The sequence below is a fragment of the Andrographis paniculata genome, unplaced genomic scaffold (assembly GCF_009805555.1).
Source record: "Andrographis paniculata isolate CXL003 unplaced genomic scaffold, ASM980555v1 Contig37END, whole genome shotgun sequence".
In the NCBI taxonomy this organism is placed as follows: domain Eukaryota; kingdom Viridiplantae; phylum Streptophyta; class Magnoliopsida; order Lamiales; family Acanthaceae; genus Andrographis; species Andrographis paniculata.
The window spans coordinates 171,351-188,778 of NW_026137570.1; the positions used below are offsets into that span (position 1 = coordinate 171,351).

Here is a 17,428-nt window from a genome sequence, read left to right on the forward strand (position 1 = left end):
CTGATATACAATCAAGTACGCCCAACGCATAAATAACACGTGTCATAAATAACAAAAATAATAATAATAAACCCCCTCGCAAGCTGTTACAGTTTAGAATCCAAAACTCAGCTTTTAAAACAAGTCCAATCGAGACTCCGAATCCGCACTTATTCCCCACCCATGGTAACAATAACCATCATCATCGTCGTAATAATAATGATACACACAACTAACAAAATAATCTCTGCAGCATAGTTTAGTTTAGTTTCAAACTGCAACAAAACTGGGAGGCGGATGGATGTGAATATAGATAAGGATATTGAAATTTCCCTCTCCCTCTCCCTCTCCCTCTCCCTCTCGGTGCTTTTAAGGGCAATCAATTAACCAGACGGACACAAACCAACCAACCAACCAACCAACCCATGAGAGGTAACTTACCAAAACAAAGGAGCATTCCCCAAAAGGACTTCAAATACCCACATCCATCCTCACAGGAGATCAGCAACGTTGGCGGGAAGCTCCTCAATCTGAACATTGTAGAATTTCTGTATGTCAAACAGCATGCGGTCATCTTCCTGGGTCACAAAGTTTATGGCTACACCCTTCCTCCCGAATCGTCCGCTCCGTCCAATTCGATGGAGATAGTTCTCAGGTTGAGTCGGCAGATCATAGTTGATAACAAGAGAAACTTGCTGAACATCAATACCACGGGCCAAGAGGTCGGTGGTGATCAGAACTCGGGACGAGCCAGATCTGAATTCTCGCATAATGATGTCTCTAGTGTTCTGGTCCATGTCACCATGCGTGGCGGAGACAGTATGGTCACGGCTGCGCATTTTGTCTGTGAGCCAGTCAACCTTGCGCCTGGTATTAACAAAGATAACACTCTGTGTAATGGCCAGTGTCTCGTACAGATCACAAAGGGTCTCAAGCTTCCATTCCTCTTTCTCAACATTGACATAGAACTGCTTGATACCCTCAAGGGTTAACTCATCGCGTTTCACAAGAATCCGGACAGGCTTATTCATAAATTTTCTTGTGATCTCAAGAGCCTCGGGAGGCATGGTAGCAGAGAACACACCAACTTGAATCTTAGGAGGCAGCAATTGGAAGATATCATATATCTGAAAAGAAAGTTACAAGGCATTAGGTGCCAAATGGTAGCTACAGTGCACTGCGCACAACTGCTACAAGCAAGAAGAAAAACCAACTCCAAATGCACAAAGATATGCTTAGTTACTAACTATAACAAGCAAGGAATAGAGCATATAGCTAATACAGACCTGATCCTTGAACCCCCGGGAAAGCATTTCATCAGCTTCATCCAATACAAACATTTTAATGTAGTCAGGGCGCAATGATTGCCTTCTCAACATGTCAAACACACGTCCAGGAGTTCCGACAACAACGTGAACACCACTGGAAAGTATGCGCTGATCTTCTCGTACACTAGTACCTCCAACACAAGCATGAACCTTAACACCAAGATAATCACCTAACGCTCGCATAACCTTCTCAATCTGTTGTGCAAGCTCACGGGTCGGTGCCAGAACCAGAGCCTGGCATTCGACTATGTTATAGTCCAGCTGCTGCAAAATTCCAGAGCAAAATGTTGCTGTTTTCCCAGTACCAGATTGAGCTTGCTGAATCACATCAAGGCCCTTGCAGAAGGGGACAATACCTCTTTGCTGAATTGCAGAGGGCTTCTCAAATCCTTTAAAGGGAAAAAAAACAAGTTACTTTATTATCCGAAAGGGGCCTTGAAAAAAGAAAAAGTATATATTGATATAAAATAGTGAACATAATGATAACAACAAGATCATTTTAAACTGAGGTATTATTTCGTCGAAAAACCACTTCTACCAGCTTAGATACAATATACATGTGTCTGATGCATATAAACAAACTCATATCCTTATAAACTCAATGAACAACTTGGAGAATAAAAATCAAAAGATTGAACAGAAAACATTAATAAGCAATGGAAACAAAGAATATTACAAACTATGAGTATTTGGATGCTGTTGAGTAAGTTACTTACATACCATAAGCATAGATACCCCTAAGAAGATTTTCCTGCAAGCCCATAACGTCAAAACTGTCGTACACTTCATCATAAGATGTGAAGAAATCCTCTCCACCAGTTTCAAGCCTGTATACATAGAAGCAGGAGATCATTAAAATTATAAACAGAAGTCATGAACCACTACTTTTCTACAAGTTACATACGCAATAAGGAACTTACAGCTCATTCATTTTCGCATCAAATTGGCGAGCATCAAATTGGGAACCTTCAGCTAGTCCAGCCATGACTAAAAAATAAAAATTAAAAAAAAAAATGAAAACCTTAGGCAATAAAGAATCAAAGTAACAAAATCACTTTATAATATATTTCATATTAGATCAACTGGTTACTTTATGCAATTCAACTATAAATTTTCAACTGCTACATATATATTGTTCAACTGGTTCTGTGCATTAACTACTACAAAAGGAATGGGAACAGATTTGGATGACGAGGAGTAACTAATATCCATTCAATCAACATAAAAACCAAAATGACTCTTTAATTTCGATAATTAAACTGTATATATCATAAATTCCAGGGCTAGGATTTCATCTTAGACAAATAGAAATAAAATTTAAAATAGTCTGAGAGAGCTAGAACTCAAAAGGTAGTAGATAGGCAAACCCAATGGAATAAACCTTCAAAAGAAGAATTTTTGAGAAGTTAGCACGAACAATAATTGACAACATGCACAGATTAAGGTTCAATACACTAAAGCCCTGTTTTGTAGGACCATTTATTGATAAGTGAGTGAAAATATATTGTTAAAATTTATCTTGAATTCATTCATTTGTTCACTTAAATTTTCATTCATATATAACATATGTATATATATGTACAATTCTCTCAATTCCCTCCAAAACCATCACATCCAACACATGTTTTATATAAAAAACATAACGTCCAAAAACTATTTCAACTCAAAATCATCAAAACCACAAAAAGAACACGCCCAAAAGTTTTGAAAACAATAATGTTAACATATTCTCAGTTTTACTATATTTTTTCAATGAATAAACCAAGACAAAAGTAGAATCATAAAATACATACATTCAACATTCAAGTATAACTTTAATCATATTCATTTATTTTTATCTGAGAGTCACCTACGATTTGAAAAAAGCATTGAACTTGTGTTATTGTATGAGAACCAAAGGTATACAATTGGAGATAGTTAAAAACAAATTAATAAACTCATGAGCTACACATGGTCAAACACGAGAAATTGAAAACCAAAATTTAATCTTTGAAAACCAAAGGTAGGATCAAAGTATATTTCGACAGAAAATATTCAAATAGCTTTTCCAGGTCTATGCAGCACATACTGCAAGTCTAGAACCAGCCAACCTGCCTGCAATATCTCATAGAATTCCAGTGGGTAGAAAATTAGAAGAGGAGACATTATCAGTAATCTCGGAATCCCAATATTTAGCTTGTTTACTCACTCCGCTATCCACAGAAAATGTTTCATTGAATCGAAAGCGAAGTCAGTGACATCAACATTAAAAGGAAGAAAGAATTCGCGCAGAAGACAGAAGCATCGAACTTTCAAGATAATGATGTAATAAATCGAAATCAGATCTTCTAAAAACACTTGAGAATCAACAGCTATGCCAAAACTAATCTGAACAGATGCATCACATCACCAATCAAAGCAATCACAACCAGTAACTTAAAATCCACCAAACCCCCCCTTCAACCGCGAAAAAGGGGGTTGGGGATGGAAATAAAGGGGTTGATTAAGTTACCTGATCCAAACAAAGATCTAAGAGAAAAGGAAAGAGGGGAGTCCGCGAACAATTAATGCTTCCGATTTGCTATTCCAAAACTCCTCGGATCTACGCCGCGGAGTTGAAGCAAAGACAGTCTTAACACGGAGAGAGAGAATTGCAGAGACGGGGGATTCGCGCCGCGGTGCTTTAGGAGAGGGGTTTGGATGAAGATGAAGATGAACCTATCCCAGCCTGCGATGGTCGGTGGATACAGTCCGCCTCGGTGGCTAAAAATCCTAAATTTACGTTTTTACCCCTCCTACCTTTATTCAGAAGCAAACATATTTTACTTTAAACGGGCGGGCCGGGCCAACTGTACTGTACTTATAATAAGTTGGGCCCATTTCAGATATGTAAAGACTATGACATCATGATATCAGGCTGCCCTGTGGATTTTGTAAGTTTGGCCCAATTATCATAAAATGTTACTCCACCCGCTACTATTCATATTGTCATTACTTTACTGTTTTAAATAAGGATAAATTGCAAGTTCAAATTAAAAAAAAAAAAAAAGAATTAAAATACATTCGTATAAGTTTAAAAATAATAATGGTTTAATTTATGTATAGAGGCGAAATGCTATTTCATAGATAAGTTGGATTCACGTCCAAATTGGAAAAACCAGATATATTTAATTATTATAGTATGATATTTGTGGTGGATTAATGGAAATGCATACAAAATAAAATATACATTTAGAGAGCAACTGGACTTATGGGCATCGGTCAGTTCGATTTTTTTTTTTTTTTTCCTTTTTTCCTTTTTCTTTTTAGTACACACCTACTACATAATTAATATACCATCCGTGCGTGCATATAAAATAATCATATGATATGATATGATATTACATGCCCTCCTCCCGCGATCATGCTTGTTAAAGAATTTACTACAATATCGTAAACATTAATTAATAATATGAAACAATGTTGTGAAATAACATAGCTATGATGAAAAAACTGATTGGTTTTTTATCAATTATTATATTGCTATTTGAGTTTTGTATGTATGTTTTTATGCTACTAATAAAGAAACAAAGCCAATTGAGGCAATTAAAGGATAATATGAAAAGGGATGGATATATTAGATTGACATTTCTGAGAAAGGGATATATATATATATATATATGGATAGATCTACTCTTTCTCAGCTTAACTTGGGTTGTGGTGCTAGCCGTTACGTTGTGTGTATCTACTAAATAGAGTGGGAAAATGGAAATGAGTTTGAAGAATTAATCCCACAAGTAGAGTACCAAGAAGAACAAGTGCTACAACATTATTATTATTATTATTATTAACATGCAATTGCAAATTAATTATAATAAAATATGCACGTCAAACAAGTCTCGTCTCCCATTTTTATATATTATTGCAATTTTGAATTCGTCAACAAGTTTATTGCTACTGTATGGATCTACTAAATAATTATTCATATAAAATTAATATCAATTTAGCGGGGAATGGAGATCCTGTTTTGTTGACTTTACTTTACTACTGCATGCCCCATTTTGCCCATTTCCCTTTCCTTAATTTTAATCTCTTCATCCAACTTCATTTTGTCTACTCTTACTCTTTATTTTTACATTAATTATATCATCATTTATAATACTTGATTCAAATCAAAAGTTTTTATTATAAATATCATACTACTGTACAATACCTCCAGACACCTTCAGCACGCCCTTCTATTTTCAACATATCTACAGCACATCGCACCTAACTTTATTTTTGAGCCTTTTTCTATAGAGTCAAAAGAAGACCTCCTTTATTATTATTATTATTATTATTATTATTATTATTATTATTATTATTATTTCGGTCAAACGTTCTTTCGTGTCGTGCTTTTTAAGTGAATTTTTTTAAAAAAAATAAAAAATGAAAATCGTGGCTTCACTCTACTTAAAATTTGAATTGAATTCAATAATATATGTATTTTAATTACATATATGAAATAGTATTTTTAGCATTTAGATTGAGTTGTTCTATGCTAAAAATAGCTGCTCAGTAATTTTGTTAATTAATTAGTCCGAAACTTTGAATGAGTGAAGCCGCGTTGTGTTGTGTGACTGAATTCACTCTGTCTGCAGTCAGTAGTCTCTCCTCTGCCAATCCCAAAGCATTCCTCTATCCATCCATCCATCCATCCTCTGCCCTAACCGATTCCTCTGTCTCCGTCACTGTCATCCTCTCTCTCTCTCTCTCTCTCTCTCTCATACCTCATCCACAAGAATTCCTCAACCCCCCATCCCTGACCCTTTTCCTCTTCTGTTCACACTAATCAATTACCCAACTCTCTCTCCCTCACATTCTCGCATTTCGTCGAACACCTTCACTGCATGTTTCTTGCTTAGCTTTCACTCACTGATCAGAGGAGAAGAAGAAGAAGAAGGAGATGATGGTCAAGAGGCGCCGCAAGGATATTCCCCAACACCCCGACCCTCAAGACAGAGGAGGAGGCCTCAACCAGATCGTCTCGTCTTTGGCTTTGCTTGAGAAACAAGAAGAAGAAGAAGCGACGCAGAAACACAAACGCAAACCCAAAGATGACGAAGATGAAGACGAAGACGAAGACGAAGATAATCGAGCCAGCCGGGATGAAATCCACCGAGGGCTCCCCCACCAATTACTCCCAATCCAGGGCAACCCCGATACGATGGATTATTACTCCAATCCCCGGGATTTCCATCGACGCGGCAACAAATCCGCCAAGACCGAGGATTCCCCCTCCGACAAAACCGCGCCCCAGCGCCGGCTGTGGGTGAAGAACAGGTCCAAGGACTGGTGGGATCAGTGCAACAGTCCCGACTTCCCCGAGGAGGAATTCAAGAAAGCCTTCAGAATGGGCAAGGCCACATTTGACTTCATCTGCAGCGAATTGAGCTCCGTCGTCGCCAAGGAGAACACCATGCTGAGGGACGCCGTCCCCGTCCGGCAGCGCGTCGCCGTCTGCATCTGGCGCCTCGCCACCGGCGAGCCACTCCGCCTCGTCTCCAAGAAATTCGGGCTGGGAATATCCACCTGCCACAAGCTCGTGCTGGAGGTCTGCTCCGCGATCAGGAACGTGCTGATGCCCAAGTACCTCCGATGGCCGAACGAGGACGGGCTGGCCAGGATCCAGGAGGAGTTCGAGTCCATGTCCGCCATTCCCAGCGTGATCGGGTCAATGTACACCACGCACATCCCCATCATAGCCCCCAAGAACAGCGTCGCCGCCTACTTCAACAGGCGGCACACCGAGAGGAATCAGAAGACCTCCTATTCCATCACCATCCAGGGCGTGGTCGATCCCAAGGGAGTCTTCACCGATGTCTGCATCGGATACCCAGGCTCCATGCCTGACGACCAGGTGCTGGAGAAGTCCACGCTTTTCCAGCGGGCCGGCACCGGATTCTACAAGGGCGTCTGGATCGTGGGGGGCGCCGGGTACCCTCTGATGGATTGGGTGTTGGTGCCCTACACGCACCAGCATTTGACATGGACGCAGCACGCTTTCAATGAGAAGATTGGGGAGATTCAGAGGCTGGCTAAGGGCTCCTTCGGGAGGCTCAAGACTAGGTGGGGCTGCCTGCAGAAGAGGACCGAGGTGAAGCTGCAGGACCTGCCGGTGGTGCTCGGGGCGTGCTGCGTCCTGCACAACATCTGCGAGATGAGGAACGAGGACTTGGATTCGGTCCCGGAGTTTGAGCTTGTGGATGATGAGATGGTTCCTGAGATTGGATTGAGGTCGGCCAATGCGATGAAGGCGAGGGATACAATTGCGCATAACCTCTTGCATCACAACCACGCCGGCACATCATTCCTGTCCTAGAAGAAGAAGAAATCTAGAGTTAAAGATAAGAAAAACATTCCTAGCTCCTTAAATTATATGACAAACACACTACACAGATGGTATTTTATTCAGTTCAATTTCTTTCGGGAGAAACAGTTAGGTGAAATACTTACTTGGACAGATTCTTTTATTACTTTGATGATTTGCTATACCTCAAAGGGTTGTATTTTGTGGACCGGCTGACACACCATGATTCATACAAATATTGTCACCATTCATGTTTGCAAGTGTTCTTTCCTGTGATGTTTTTTCACTTGTAAAAACTGAAAGAGATTCATGCCCAGAACTATAAATATGTTTAATGCATTACTTTTGGGCACTGTACTTTGTGATCAAATGTGGTGTGAGTGCTGACAATACAATAATATCTCATCTGTTTCTGAACCATTGAGCTATTCATCAAATCAAAGAAATAGTGCAAGTATAAACTAGCACTCCAATGGTATAAGTTTGTGCCGACACTGATTCACAAAAAAGATATGTGAACCAGACAAGTCCTCGAGCAATAAATAAACATTCTTGAGGGAGTCATACAATACTTGTGTCCCGCGCCATTGTCATATACTCGTCAATATTGTTGATCGGCTGGCGGCAGGCGAAAAGGGAAGTGAGCAAAATGGATCTTCAAGAGAGAGGACTCCGGTTTCTTGTCATCAAATTTGTAACCTGTGGATTCAGAGACTTGTTAACAATGTGAAAATGTAAAAGGCAATTTATTAGTTTCTCAGGAATGAAAATCCACTTTAATAAACTAATGTACTGTTGATAATGGTACAAGTATCTTCCCATTAAGTGACAAACTGGTTGAGATATAGATTCAAACCTTGAAGGGCTTCCAAGGCAGTTCGAGCACACTTTGCATCAGTAAATTCTACAAAGCACAGGACCAAGGCCTTGTCTCCCCGCTGTCAGAGAAACTTCTATCAGAACAGAAGTATGAAAAACAAGAAATCAAAGGATAGATCAACAGCATTGTAAATGTGACTGGTATGGCACTAGAGCATTTGAATGAAAATGTTCACAACAAAAAGCTTTAAAGAAACAAGATTATGCACCACCATGGCCAGAATACACTACTATGTACTTTTTGCAAGTTGGGAACAATGTTCTACAAAGGTATCAGCAACCCACTTACAATATATGGCAGTTCAATACTACACCACAAATAAATGGCATCCATATAACCAATGTGGTTCCATTCTTTGTGGAATACAAGTAATCATGCCAGCAAAGCCAAAACTGTTACAAGGCCACATATTATGTATGCATCACATTCTGGAGAGAAAATAAAGTCATCTTCTTCTTAAATAGAATAGTCGCTTTAAAACATAACTAAGAAGCAAGCAAAACTTACACGTCTCGGCTCCTTATGAACAACTCTAAGCTCCCTAAACCCAATAAATGGCCGAAAAAGATCTATTTGCACGTCAGTCAAGGAAAACAAACCAAATGTGCTCGGTGACAAAAGAAACAAAACAGTTCAATTCAGACGCATGACACATTGTTTCTTATTCTTGAATTTGACGTCTAAGTAGAAGAAGAAAACAAGTGCATGCAAAAAGTACTAACTATATATTCCTCAATCAGATGTCAATTGAAGGGCGATGTTATAAATTCAATACAAGGACGTATAAAAAAGAAACCTTTCAGGAAGAACTTACACACACTGGACAGTAAGATAGCAATTTAGGGCACGCGAAGCAATATAAAGCCAGGGATATTTGGCATATTGAAATCACAGAGTTGCAGATTTGGTAGTGCAAGGCGCAGAATAATTAAAGATAAATAGAAAACACAAGTTGAAACTAAATCTGAAAGGATACGTCCTACTTCTCGTCTTGTACAGTCAGTTGGAAGCCCATCAACAAACAAAACATTAGATTCTCCACCTGGAACAGGAGGGCCATCAACCCTTCTCATGGAATCAGGCCTTGCATAAGAGGCATCAGGTATGCCACGACTAATGCCTGAAGCAACATCTCTCTGGCGGACTAGCAGACTTGGGTCCTCATAAGAAGATGAATAGCCTTTAATGCTAGATCCGGCAATCAATCCACTGACACCAGGTTCGGAATGAATACCAGCAAAGTTATCAGCACCATAAGCCCCAGGCCGTGATGATAAAACCTAAACGCCAAACTATAAGGATAGACTTCATTCATAAAACATAATGCATAAACAGATGCCTGAAAGGATGAAACACTCACATCCTTTTTATAATAATCCGAGGAAGCACCAGGAAAATCTACGGAACCATATGGATCACGGCTGGTCAATACCGAAGCTTCAGAAGATATATAACCTGGAAAGCTTGATTTTGGGGTTGTTCCTGTGCCAATATAACTATATTAACTAAAATTTCCAAATATATATTGAATGAGACAAGAAACACGTTTCATTAAGTGATGATAATCACTAAGGCAGTAAAATCAACAGGTGAATTTATCTGTTCTTATTATACTAAATGAAAGTAAATGCCAAGTTGTAGCAAAATGCCAGCTTGTACCAATGTTCTCTGTTCAAATATTGGCCATATCCTACAATGAAGCATTGATCAAGATCAATAATTTTATCATCCAATATTGCCCTGAGTAAATGTACACAATGAAGCTGAAAAGAGTTCCCCAAATTTCCTTGCGTTACTGGTTCATCACACATATATTCACCACCAAAACCATCTCCCCATTCTCAAATCCTGGTCGAAACACAGCACACCACAAACTCACAAATCTGTTAATTATCCGAGTTGGATGAACGACGTGCCGAGCGTATGGCGAGATCAATAATGAATCCAAGTAAAAAGACAATAATAACTAATGTAAAATAACAAGTAGGAACAACAAATTGCGTCAATTGCTATGAATTAACTAAGTGAATATATAGAAGACAAGACTTGATCAACTAAATTAAGTTGGCGCAGAGATATTAATTAATTCACATGTAAACACGGCGGTGTCGCGGGCGGGCAACCAACAACTTGGAACTCGAACAAATAACAATTTATATACACACAGACCTCTTTCGACGGGCAAGTGAGGAGCGGCGGCGGCGGCGCCGTATCTCCAATAAGGATCCGCCATCAAAGCTAAAGATTGAGAAGGAATTCCCAAACCCCTTTCTTGAGATAGAGAGCTGTGAGTTCAATTACTATTATTGTTGTTGTTGTTATTTCTCCTGTACCGCCGTACGACAGAAGAAGCGTCTTTCACAGATTTGTACGCGAAAGTAAAGTCGCAGGACGCTGTTGAGGATGTCACACACCAATCAAACGTCTGTACAGTTAGGGCTCTCACTCTTTATATGGAGTACATTTTTTTATTATTATTTTAAAAACAATTATATTAAATATATTTTTATCTTATAAAGCTTACATTAAATCCACAATTTTTTCCTATTTATTATTATTTAAAAAATTTAGGTTAAATGGTACAAAATTCACCGGTTTCATAAAATTGCACAAAATTCTCCGTCAAACTTCCTCGTGGTTTCATAAATTTTGCGTCTAACCCCCTCAGTGGTCCTTATTTAACGGTATTTGACCTAAATGCGCTCAAAACTGCGAATAAATTTTAAAATTTCAATTTATAAACCCCTAAAATTACAAATATATTTATTTATTTTTTATATTTACCTTAAAAAAATAGTAAATATACTCTAAAACAGTTATTTTTCTCAAGTTTTAAGAGTTTATTTTTACTATTTTTTTAAGCTAAATATATAAAAATATATATATATTTGTAATTTTAAGGGTTTAGAAATTGAGTATGTAATATTTATTCGCAGTTTGAGCGCATTTAGATCAAATACCGTTAAACAATGACTGTTGAGGGAGTTAGATGCAAAATTTATGAAACCACGAAGGAATTTGATACAATTTTAGAAGTATTGAGATTTTGTGCAATTTCATGAAACTACATGTGAATTTTGTGCAATTTAGCCAAAAATTTATAACTCTAAACCATCCAAAAGTATAATAATCTAAATATAGGGCGTGTTTTGCAATTAGCCGATAGCTGATAGGTGTTAGCTGATTCAATTAGCTGGTTTGACTAGCTGATTCGATTAGTTGTTTGTATTAAAATGTTTGATAAAACAACTGTTTGATATTAGCTGTTTATACGTAAAATGACAATTGAAGACATTTCTATTTTATTCTTATTTCTAATATATTCAATTATGTTCTTTTGAGTTTAGAATGTTTAAATTTTTTGTTGTTAGTTATTGAAAATGGTAAAAGTGTTATAAAAGTATTTATTTTTATTACAGTTAGATTTAAAAAATAATATTTTTTATTAAAATATATAAATAGTTTTTTTTTATTAAAAATGATATAAAATATAAAATAATAAATTTTTAGTGTATATATTTATTATGTTAGTTATTGATTAGTTCATTATATTTATAATTTACAATAAATTTAATTTATTTAATTTATTTATATAATATAATTTTAATAAAAAAATAAATTATTAATATTTTTATTTTTATTTTATGGTTATTTTAATAAATTTATATATTTTACAATTAAAATAATTTTTATATAAAATTAATTATTTTAAATTTATAAAAATAAAACTATAACATAATAAAATATTCTAATATAATTAATAAATAATCAAAATATATTTATTTATATAAAATGTATAATAAATTTTTAAGGGCATATAAAGAATAAAAATAATTTTACAGAAAAAGTTATTTTAAAACGTTGGGTAAGTTAATTTTTTAGAAATTAACTCAAAAAACTATTCATGGTCTGTTCAAAAAGCTAGAAGCTCTTCAAAAAGCTATTTACCAAACACCCTATATTCTAGGCATTTGAAGTGAAGGAAAAACTACACACTTTTTATATAATATGAATTATGAATAGTATTAAAAATATTTATGTTTATCTTGCATCAATCCAATACATCTTGCATAGTCATCAATTGAAAAAGGTACGTGAGCTTCCCCTTGCGGTTGGAGCTGAATTCGCGCTAGGCATAATATTGTAAAAGTATAGTACTATATTTTATACTCTTCAATTAGACAAATTTATTTCAACCGCCTATCACTTATTGATAAGTATAGTACTATATTTTATGGGAATATTAACAAAATGCATGTTATTCAAATAAAGATAAACTTTTAAATATATTTGCATGAAAATATCATAATATTATTGTTGTAATTTACTCCCAGCAATAATAGAAAAAATGCTACCAAGTCAATCGTAGTACGTTCTCAAAAACGGAAGCAAGTTATAGTATTTGCCTCTGTTACCTCCGATTGTTAGTTAGTTCATTAGCCGAGTGTGTCAGGGGCCGGTCCGGTCTCCCTCCCCCTCCTCTCCTCTGCTCTGTCTAGTTAAAGATCACCAACCAGGCTGGATTAAGAATCCCTCAAAATTGAGTTTCAAAGCCACACTACATCTAAATTCCCAAAGCAACAAGGTACATTAACAACACAGGTTATCCACCACCAGCATGGACATACTAGACCCATAAATATACCACATCATCAAATCAATCAATTTAACACCAAATATATGCCCAACCGCATGCTGGGGTGGGGTGGGGTGGGGGGGTATAATAATAAACCCGACAGCAGCAGCAGTCTAATCTTTAAAATACAAATGTGAGTATACTGACAACCAGATAGAGAGGGAGATAGATAGATAACAAGGCAGCTTGCACCAAGACCTGACCTGACCTGACCGACACTTAAAGCTTCAAAGACACACCATTCCAGACCAACCCACCCACCCACCCACCAGAAAAAATCAAACAAGACCCAAATCGGGTGTTAACACACTATGTTTGTTTCATGACTGCAACATCTGACACTGGGTTCCCTAACACAAGATAACCCCATTTCCAAACCTCTCTCTCTCTCTCTCTCTCTCTCTCTCAAACAAAACAGCCCAACAAATAGAAGTAGGTAAACACATGTAAGGCCTTACTTTTCATCAGTTGATTTTTCCTCAGCAGATTTCTCATTCTCATCCTTCTTTTCTTCCTTTGGTTTCTCCTCCTCCTCCTTGTCTTTTCCCTCAACGCTCAACTTTTCAATGAGACTGGCAGCAGCATCACCTTCTTTGCTGTCCTCCTTTTCCAAGGATTCAGTGATTTCTTCAATCTTGTCCTTGAAAGCTTTGCAGTCTGAAACAAACCAGACAAAGGGTGAGAATATTATCGCCAAACATTAACAAAAACACACACACACAAAAAAAAAAAACAAAAGCTCGACAACCCTACCAACAAAAATTGCATTGCAACCAATTGGAAAGAAGCCACAAAATGCATTGTGAAATTGATGTTGCTTGTATATCATTGCACAAGCACGCCAACAAAGATATTTATTGCCACTCATTAATTGATTCAGGAAGACTTAAAAAAATACTTGGATACACTTCTGGTATTTGCACAAGCACACCATCAATCAAAGAGATTATTGTTATTCATCAGTTGAACCAAAAAACGTGTACTAGTGCACATTTCACTTCTATGTTCCTATATTGGCAATACCCACACTCTATAATAAATTATGAACAAAAATCTAGTTCAAAGATGGAAACTAGCTTGACATCTCATTTTACACAAACAGCATCAAAAGTTCACAGTAGGTGACAAAAGAAGTGATCAAAAGCCTGAAGAAACAACCACAATAAAGAACAAATACCTTATCCATGAAATGAAGCCACTCTTTAGAACAAGTTAAAACACGACAGCATTAAACTTATTGCCAAAAGTGTTAAAAAGAAATGCTCAAGAATCAGAAAAAACTTCATCTAAGCATATATGCCTCCCTCGTGAAGCGAAAACACTCTTTGGAGTACGTAAAGAAGCATAGATCCAAATTTCTAAAGGTATGAATTGATGGTTAAAAAAAAAAACAGAAGCTCCATTCAAGGAAACTAACAAACACACTGGGTTGTAAAAAGAATAAAATAATAAAGAGAAGAAACTTCTGCTTCAGCATTCTAATTATCTAAAGCCAACAAGCACATATTAATATCCATTCATCAGCAATAAAATTACAAAAAGGGATATGCAGCATGAAAGGCATAAAGATTGCGTCCACTCACTTTCCACGGAGGGAAAACGGATACAGAAGAACTCCTCTTTAAGCTCTCCATCAGCAAAGTCAGAAGCATGCCACACACACGACTTCTCATTTCCTTGATGCTCTTGCACCGACATAGTTGGCAACACTACATTGAAAAACAAGGCACAAACTTCCAGTCAAAAAAAGCATTACCTAGCAATCATCTAAAGAAACATATGATTTTCAAAAAAGATCCAATATATCACAACAATCCTAACAACTATAAGCGGCCAAACCCAATTACTACATGTAATTATTTAAAATATTATTTTGAATAACTGAATGTTCTATTAATACTCATAAATAAAAGTACAGTTACCAAGATGGTTGGCACAAATCTTAAGTGTCTTGTTCTGCCTCATCACAAGCCTGATTTTGCCAGTCTCTTTGTGCTTCAACAGTTTCACTGTACCAACTCCTCTTTCCTTCCACTGGTTACCTTCCTTGTCAAATCTATAAAGCTTCGCTTTCCTATAGGAGCAAACACGACGTTAACCATTGTACCAAAATAATCAGCATCACAGAGTAAACATCAAGCAATCACAGTATCTATAACCAATCATTCATCGGATTCGATGAACCAACGGGAAGATCTTTACCAATCCAGATCACAATATTTGCACACAATTACCGCCGCACCAGGCCAATCGATTTTCATTTACACGATCATTGTTCAACTCAAGTAAAAGTTCCATTTACTTTCAGCAGTAAACCACATCACAACTTAATTTGAACCTCAACTACATCTATTCATTCAAGATTTGGATACATCCAGTATCCCGATTGCGTCGATCCTACTAAGACAATAAACTTCCCTAATCCAAAGGAAATAAATAACACACAACTTAATTCAGATCAAAACAAGAAAGGAACTCACAAATCAAGAAGAACGTCTTCATTTTCCTCGCCGGTAGTAACGGCAACTTCTTGAAGTCTGACGATCGGGGCTACCTGCGCTCCGGTATCCTCATCTTCAGCCGATGGCTCCGCATCATGATCTTCCTCCTCTTTTCTAAGTGCCGTGGGTTCTGTAGTTGATGCCATTGGTGCAGGGCGAAGCAGTTCGGAAAAAGGATAGTGGTAATAGATGGACGCGGGGAAGCAGTTCGGAAAAAGGACGGTGATAATTGAGAGAGAGTGAGAGATCTGGAGAACTGTTAGGGTTTTGACAGTAACGAGAGGAAATGCGAACTACCAAGCAACGGAGAATGAATGAATATATGGGTATAGAAAAGGCCCATTAAGGCCCTCGATGTCATTGGGCCCTCAAAAAGGATAGCCCAATGGATATCAACATCTGCACTGCTAATTATGAATTACTACTATTACTGTTTTTGTTTTTTTATCGGAAATAAATTAATATTATATATATTAGTGTATATATATATTTTTTTATTATTATTGTTACTACTATTACCCACCGAAGCTGTTACAATAAACCTTGATCTCAGACTCTTTTTCTTTTTTGTTTTTTGATCTCAGACTCTCAGTTATGCGTTTTGTGGCCAAGTTAGAGAAATGGCAAACGCAATGTTTTCCTTCCTGCAATTTATTTAAGTAGTATTATATATAATCAAGAAACGGCAATGGATTTCAGCAACAACATGTCGTTATTAAACAATACAATCAAAACCGGAAGATCACAGCAACATAATTCATTCATCCACTCACTATTTTCAAAACAAAAGGCAGTAGCAGCACTGGTGTTTATTAGATGACGATAGAAATCAGAAAGATTGCAACATACATAAGCTTTTGGAAATTGGAATCATTGATTGTACTGTAGTAGCGGATGATGTTTGTGGCTGCTCAGGCGATTTTAACCTCAATTGTCTTCGGCTTCTTCGGCTCCGGCGGAGGCTTCTTATCGACAGTCACGGTAAGCACGCCATCCTGACAAACCGCGGATATCTTATCGGTGTCGACATTCTCCGGCAAAGCGAACTTCCGCATGAACTTGCCGATCCGGCGCTCCATTCTGAGGTACTTGGTGCCTTCCTTCTCCTCGTTCTCGCGCTGGCGCTCGCCGCTGATGAGAAGCACATTGCCATCCTCGATCTGCACCTTAATGCCATTGGATTTCAGGCCAGGCATGTCGACGACGAAGACGTAGGAGGTCGGAGTCTCGACAATGTCGGCGGGAGTGGCGGCCATGGCCTTGGCGTCGCGGACGAAGGTTCTGGTTGGGGTGGTAGTGGATTTGTCGTTGTGATGATCGTCTGAATCGATGACGTTGTAGAAGGTGCGGAGGAGCGGATCGTCGAGACCGAAGAACCTAATGTCCATCCTGAGTGAATGAGTGGTTCAGAGATGGGAATAGAGAAGTGGTATGGGAGACGAGTGTGTTTGGGGGTTGTTGTCGGTGAGATGGAGTGGGCGCTGGTGCAAATTATAAGGCGGGGTAGAAGATTGGGGAAGTTCGCGGAGAGTAGTTTCCATGATGTTCTGGTACTTTCCAGCATCAACCTTCTTCGTCTTCTTCTAGGACGTTCCAGGAGCACCATGTAATGTATACATGTATCTATCTAGTACGTTCTATATAGCAATTTCCTCTTTTTAACTCAATACTATTTTTAATAATTATTATTATAAATCCCTTGTTTAGTAGTAGTATTATAGTTTGGAGAAAACACACGCAATTAATTAATTAATTAGTGGATTATAATTGTGAAAACAAATACTACTACTATTAGTC

At 37.6% G+C, this 17,428-nt stretch overlaps 5 protein-coding genes across 7 annotated transcripts; 1 reads left to right on the forward strand and 4 right to left on the reverse strand.

The window, feature by feature from the left end:
• Positions 1-33: 33 nt before the first annotated feature.
• Positions 34-4,040, reverse strand: LOC127250253 (eukaryotic initiation factor 4A-2-like). Its single transcript, XM_051273432.1, has 5 exons — positions 3,799-4,040; positions 2,228-2,294; positions 2,028-2,134; positions 1,266-1,696; positions 34-1,106 (listed from the first exon to the last, which is right to left on the reverse strand). Exons 2-5 carry the CDS (start codon positions 2,290-2,292, stop codon positions 471-473), a joined length of 1,239 nt encoding a protein of 412 aa, XP_051129389.1. The 5' UTR covers positions 2,293-2,294; positions 3,799-4,040; the 3' UTR covers positions 34-470.
• A 1,927-nt stretch (positions 4,041-5,967) lies between these two features.
• LOC127250347 (protein ALP1-like) lies at positions 5,968-7,890 on the forward strand. Its single transcript, XM_051273585.1, has one exon. It carries the CDS (start codon positions 6,211-6,213, stop codon positions 7,624-7,626), a length of 1,416 nt encoding a protein of 471 aa, XP_051129542.1. The 5' UTR covers positions 5,968-6,210; the 3' UTR covers positions 7,627-7,890.
• On the reverse strand, positions 6,133-13,023 carry LOC127250350 (RNA-binding protein 2-like). 3 transcript variants are annotated; one of them, XM_051273592.1, is made up of 8 exons: positions 12,910-13,023; positions 10,664-10,888; positions 9,855-9,976; positions 9,471-9,774; positions 9,002-9,063; positions 8,783-8,886; positions 8,471-8,552; positions 8,250-8,313 (listed from the first exon to the last, which is right to left on the reverse strand). In XM_051273592.1, exons 2-7 carry the CDS (start codon positions 10,725-10,727, stop codon positions 8,519-8,521), a joined length of 690 nt encoding a protein of 229 aa, XP_051129549.1. In that variant the 5' UTR covers positions 10,728-10,888; positions 12,910-13,023; the 3' UTR covers positions 8,250-8,313; positions 8,471-8,518. The 3 variants fall into 3 exon arrangements, 2 of the variants coding, with proteins under 2 accessions (XP_051129548.1, XP_051129549.1); XM_051273591.1 differs by lacking the exon at positions 8,783-8,886 and having other exon boundaries at positions 6,133-8,313; XR_007838684.1 differs by lacking the exon at positions 8,783-8,886 and having other exon boundaries at positions 8,299-8,313; positions 8,471-8,567.
• Positions 13,024-13,217: 194 nt separating this feature from the next.
• Positions 13,218-15,930, reverse strand: LOC127250351 (ran-binding protein 1 homolog c-like). The gene is made up of 4 exons (XM_051273593.1): positions 15,611-15,930; positions 15,053-15,204; positions 14,714-14,839; positions 13,218-13,787 (listed from the first exon to the last, which is right to left on the reverse strand). The coding sequence occupies exons 1-4, from the start codon at positions 15,775-15,777 to the stop codon at positions 13,585-13,587; spliced, it is 648 nt and encodes a 215-aa protein (XP_051129550.1). The 5' UTR covers positions 15,778-15,930; the 3' UTR covers positions 13,218-13,584.
• Positions 15,931-16,324: 394 nt separating this feature from the next.
• LOC127250353 (17.1 kDa class II heat shock protein-like) lies at positions 16,325-17,116 on the reverse strand. Its single transcript, XM_051273594.1, has one exon. It carries the CDS (start codon positions 17,017-17,019, stop codon positions 16,543-16,545), a length of 477 nt encoding a protein of 158 aa, XP_051129551.1. The 5' UTR covers positions 17,020-17,116; the 3' UTR covers positions 16,325-16,542.
• Between the last annotated feature and the right edge of the window lie 312 nt (positions 17,117-17,428).

Bases quoted from the DNA above. Each gene is read 5' to 3' on its own strand.
- LOC127250253 (XM_051273432.1), bottom strand. From the start codon at position 2,292: ATGGCTGGACTAGCTGAAGGTTCCCAATTTGATGCTCGCCAATTTGAT. The intron at 2,135-2,227 runs GTAAGTTCCTTA...CTATGTATACAG, and splicing joins GATGCGAAAATGAATGAGCT to GCTTGAAACTGGTGGAGAGG. The intron at 1,697-2,027 runs GTATGTAAGTAA...TTCCCTTTAAAG, and splicing joins TAGGGGTATCTATGCTTATG to GATTTGAGAAGCCCTCTGCA.
- LOC127250347 (XM_051273585.1), top strand. From the start codon at position 6,211: ATGATGGTCAAGAGGCGCCGCAAGGATATTCCCCAACACCCCGACCCT.
- LOC127250350 (XM_051273591.1), bottom strand. From the start codon at position 10,727: ATGGCGGATCCTTATTGGAGATACGGCGCCGCCGCCGCCGCTCCTCAC. The intron at 9,775-9,854 runs GTGAGTGTTTCA...TTTGGCGTTTAG, and splicing joins CGGATTATTATAAAAAGGAT to GTTTTATCATCACGGCCTGG. The intron at 8,553-9,001 runs GTAAGTTTTGCT...TTTCTCTGACAG, and splicing joins TTCATAAGGAGCCGAGACGT to CGGGGAGACAAGGCCTTGGT.
- LOC127250351 (XM_051273593.1), bottom strand. From the start codon at position 15,777: ATGGCATCAACTACAGAACCCACGGCACTTAGAAAAGAGGAGGAAGAT. The intron at 15,205-15,610 runs GTGAGTTCCTTT...TTGCTCCTATAG, and splicing joins GAAGACGTTCTTCTTGATTT to GAAAGCGAAGCTTTATAGAT. The intron at 13,788-14,713 runs GTGAGTGGACGC...GGTTTGTTTCAG, and splicing joins CCGTTTTCCCTCCGTGGAAA to ACTGCAAAGCTTTCAAGGAC.
- LOC127250353 (XM_051273594.1), bottom strand. From the start codon at position 17,019: ATGGACATTAGGTTCTTCGGTCTCGACGATCCGCTCCTCCGCACCTTC.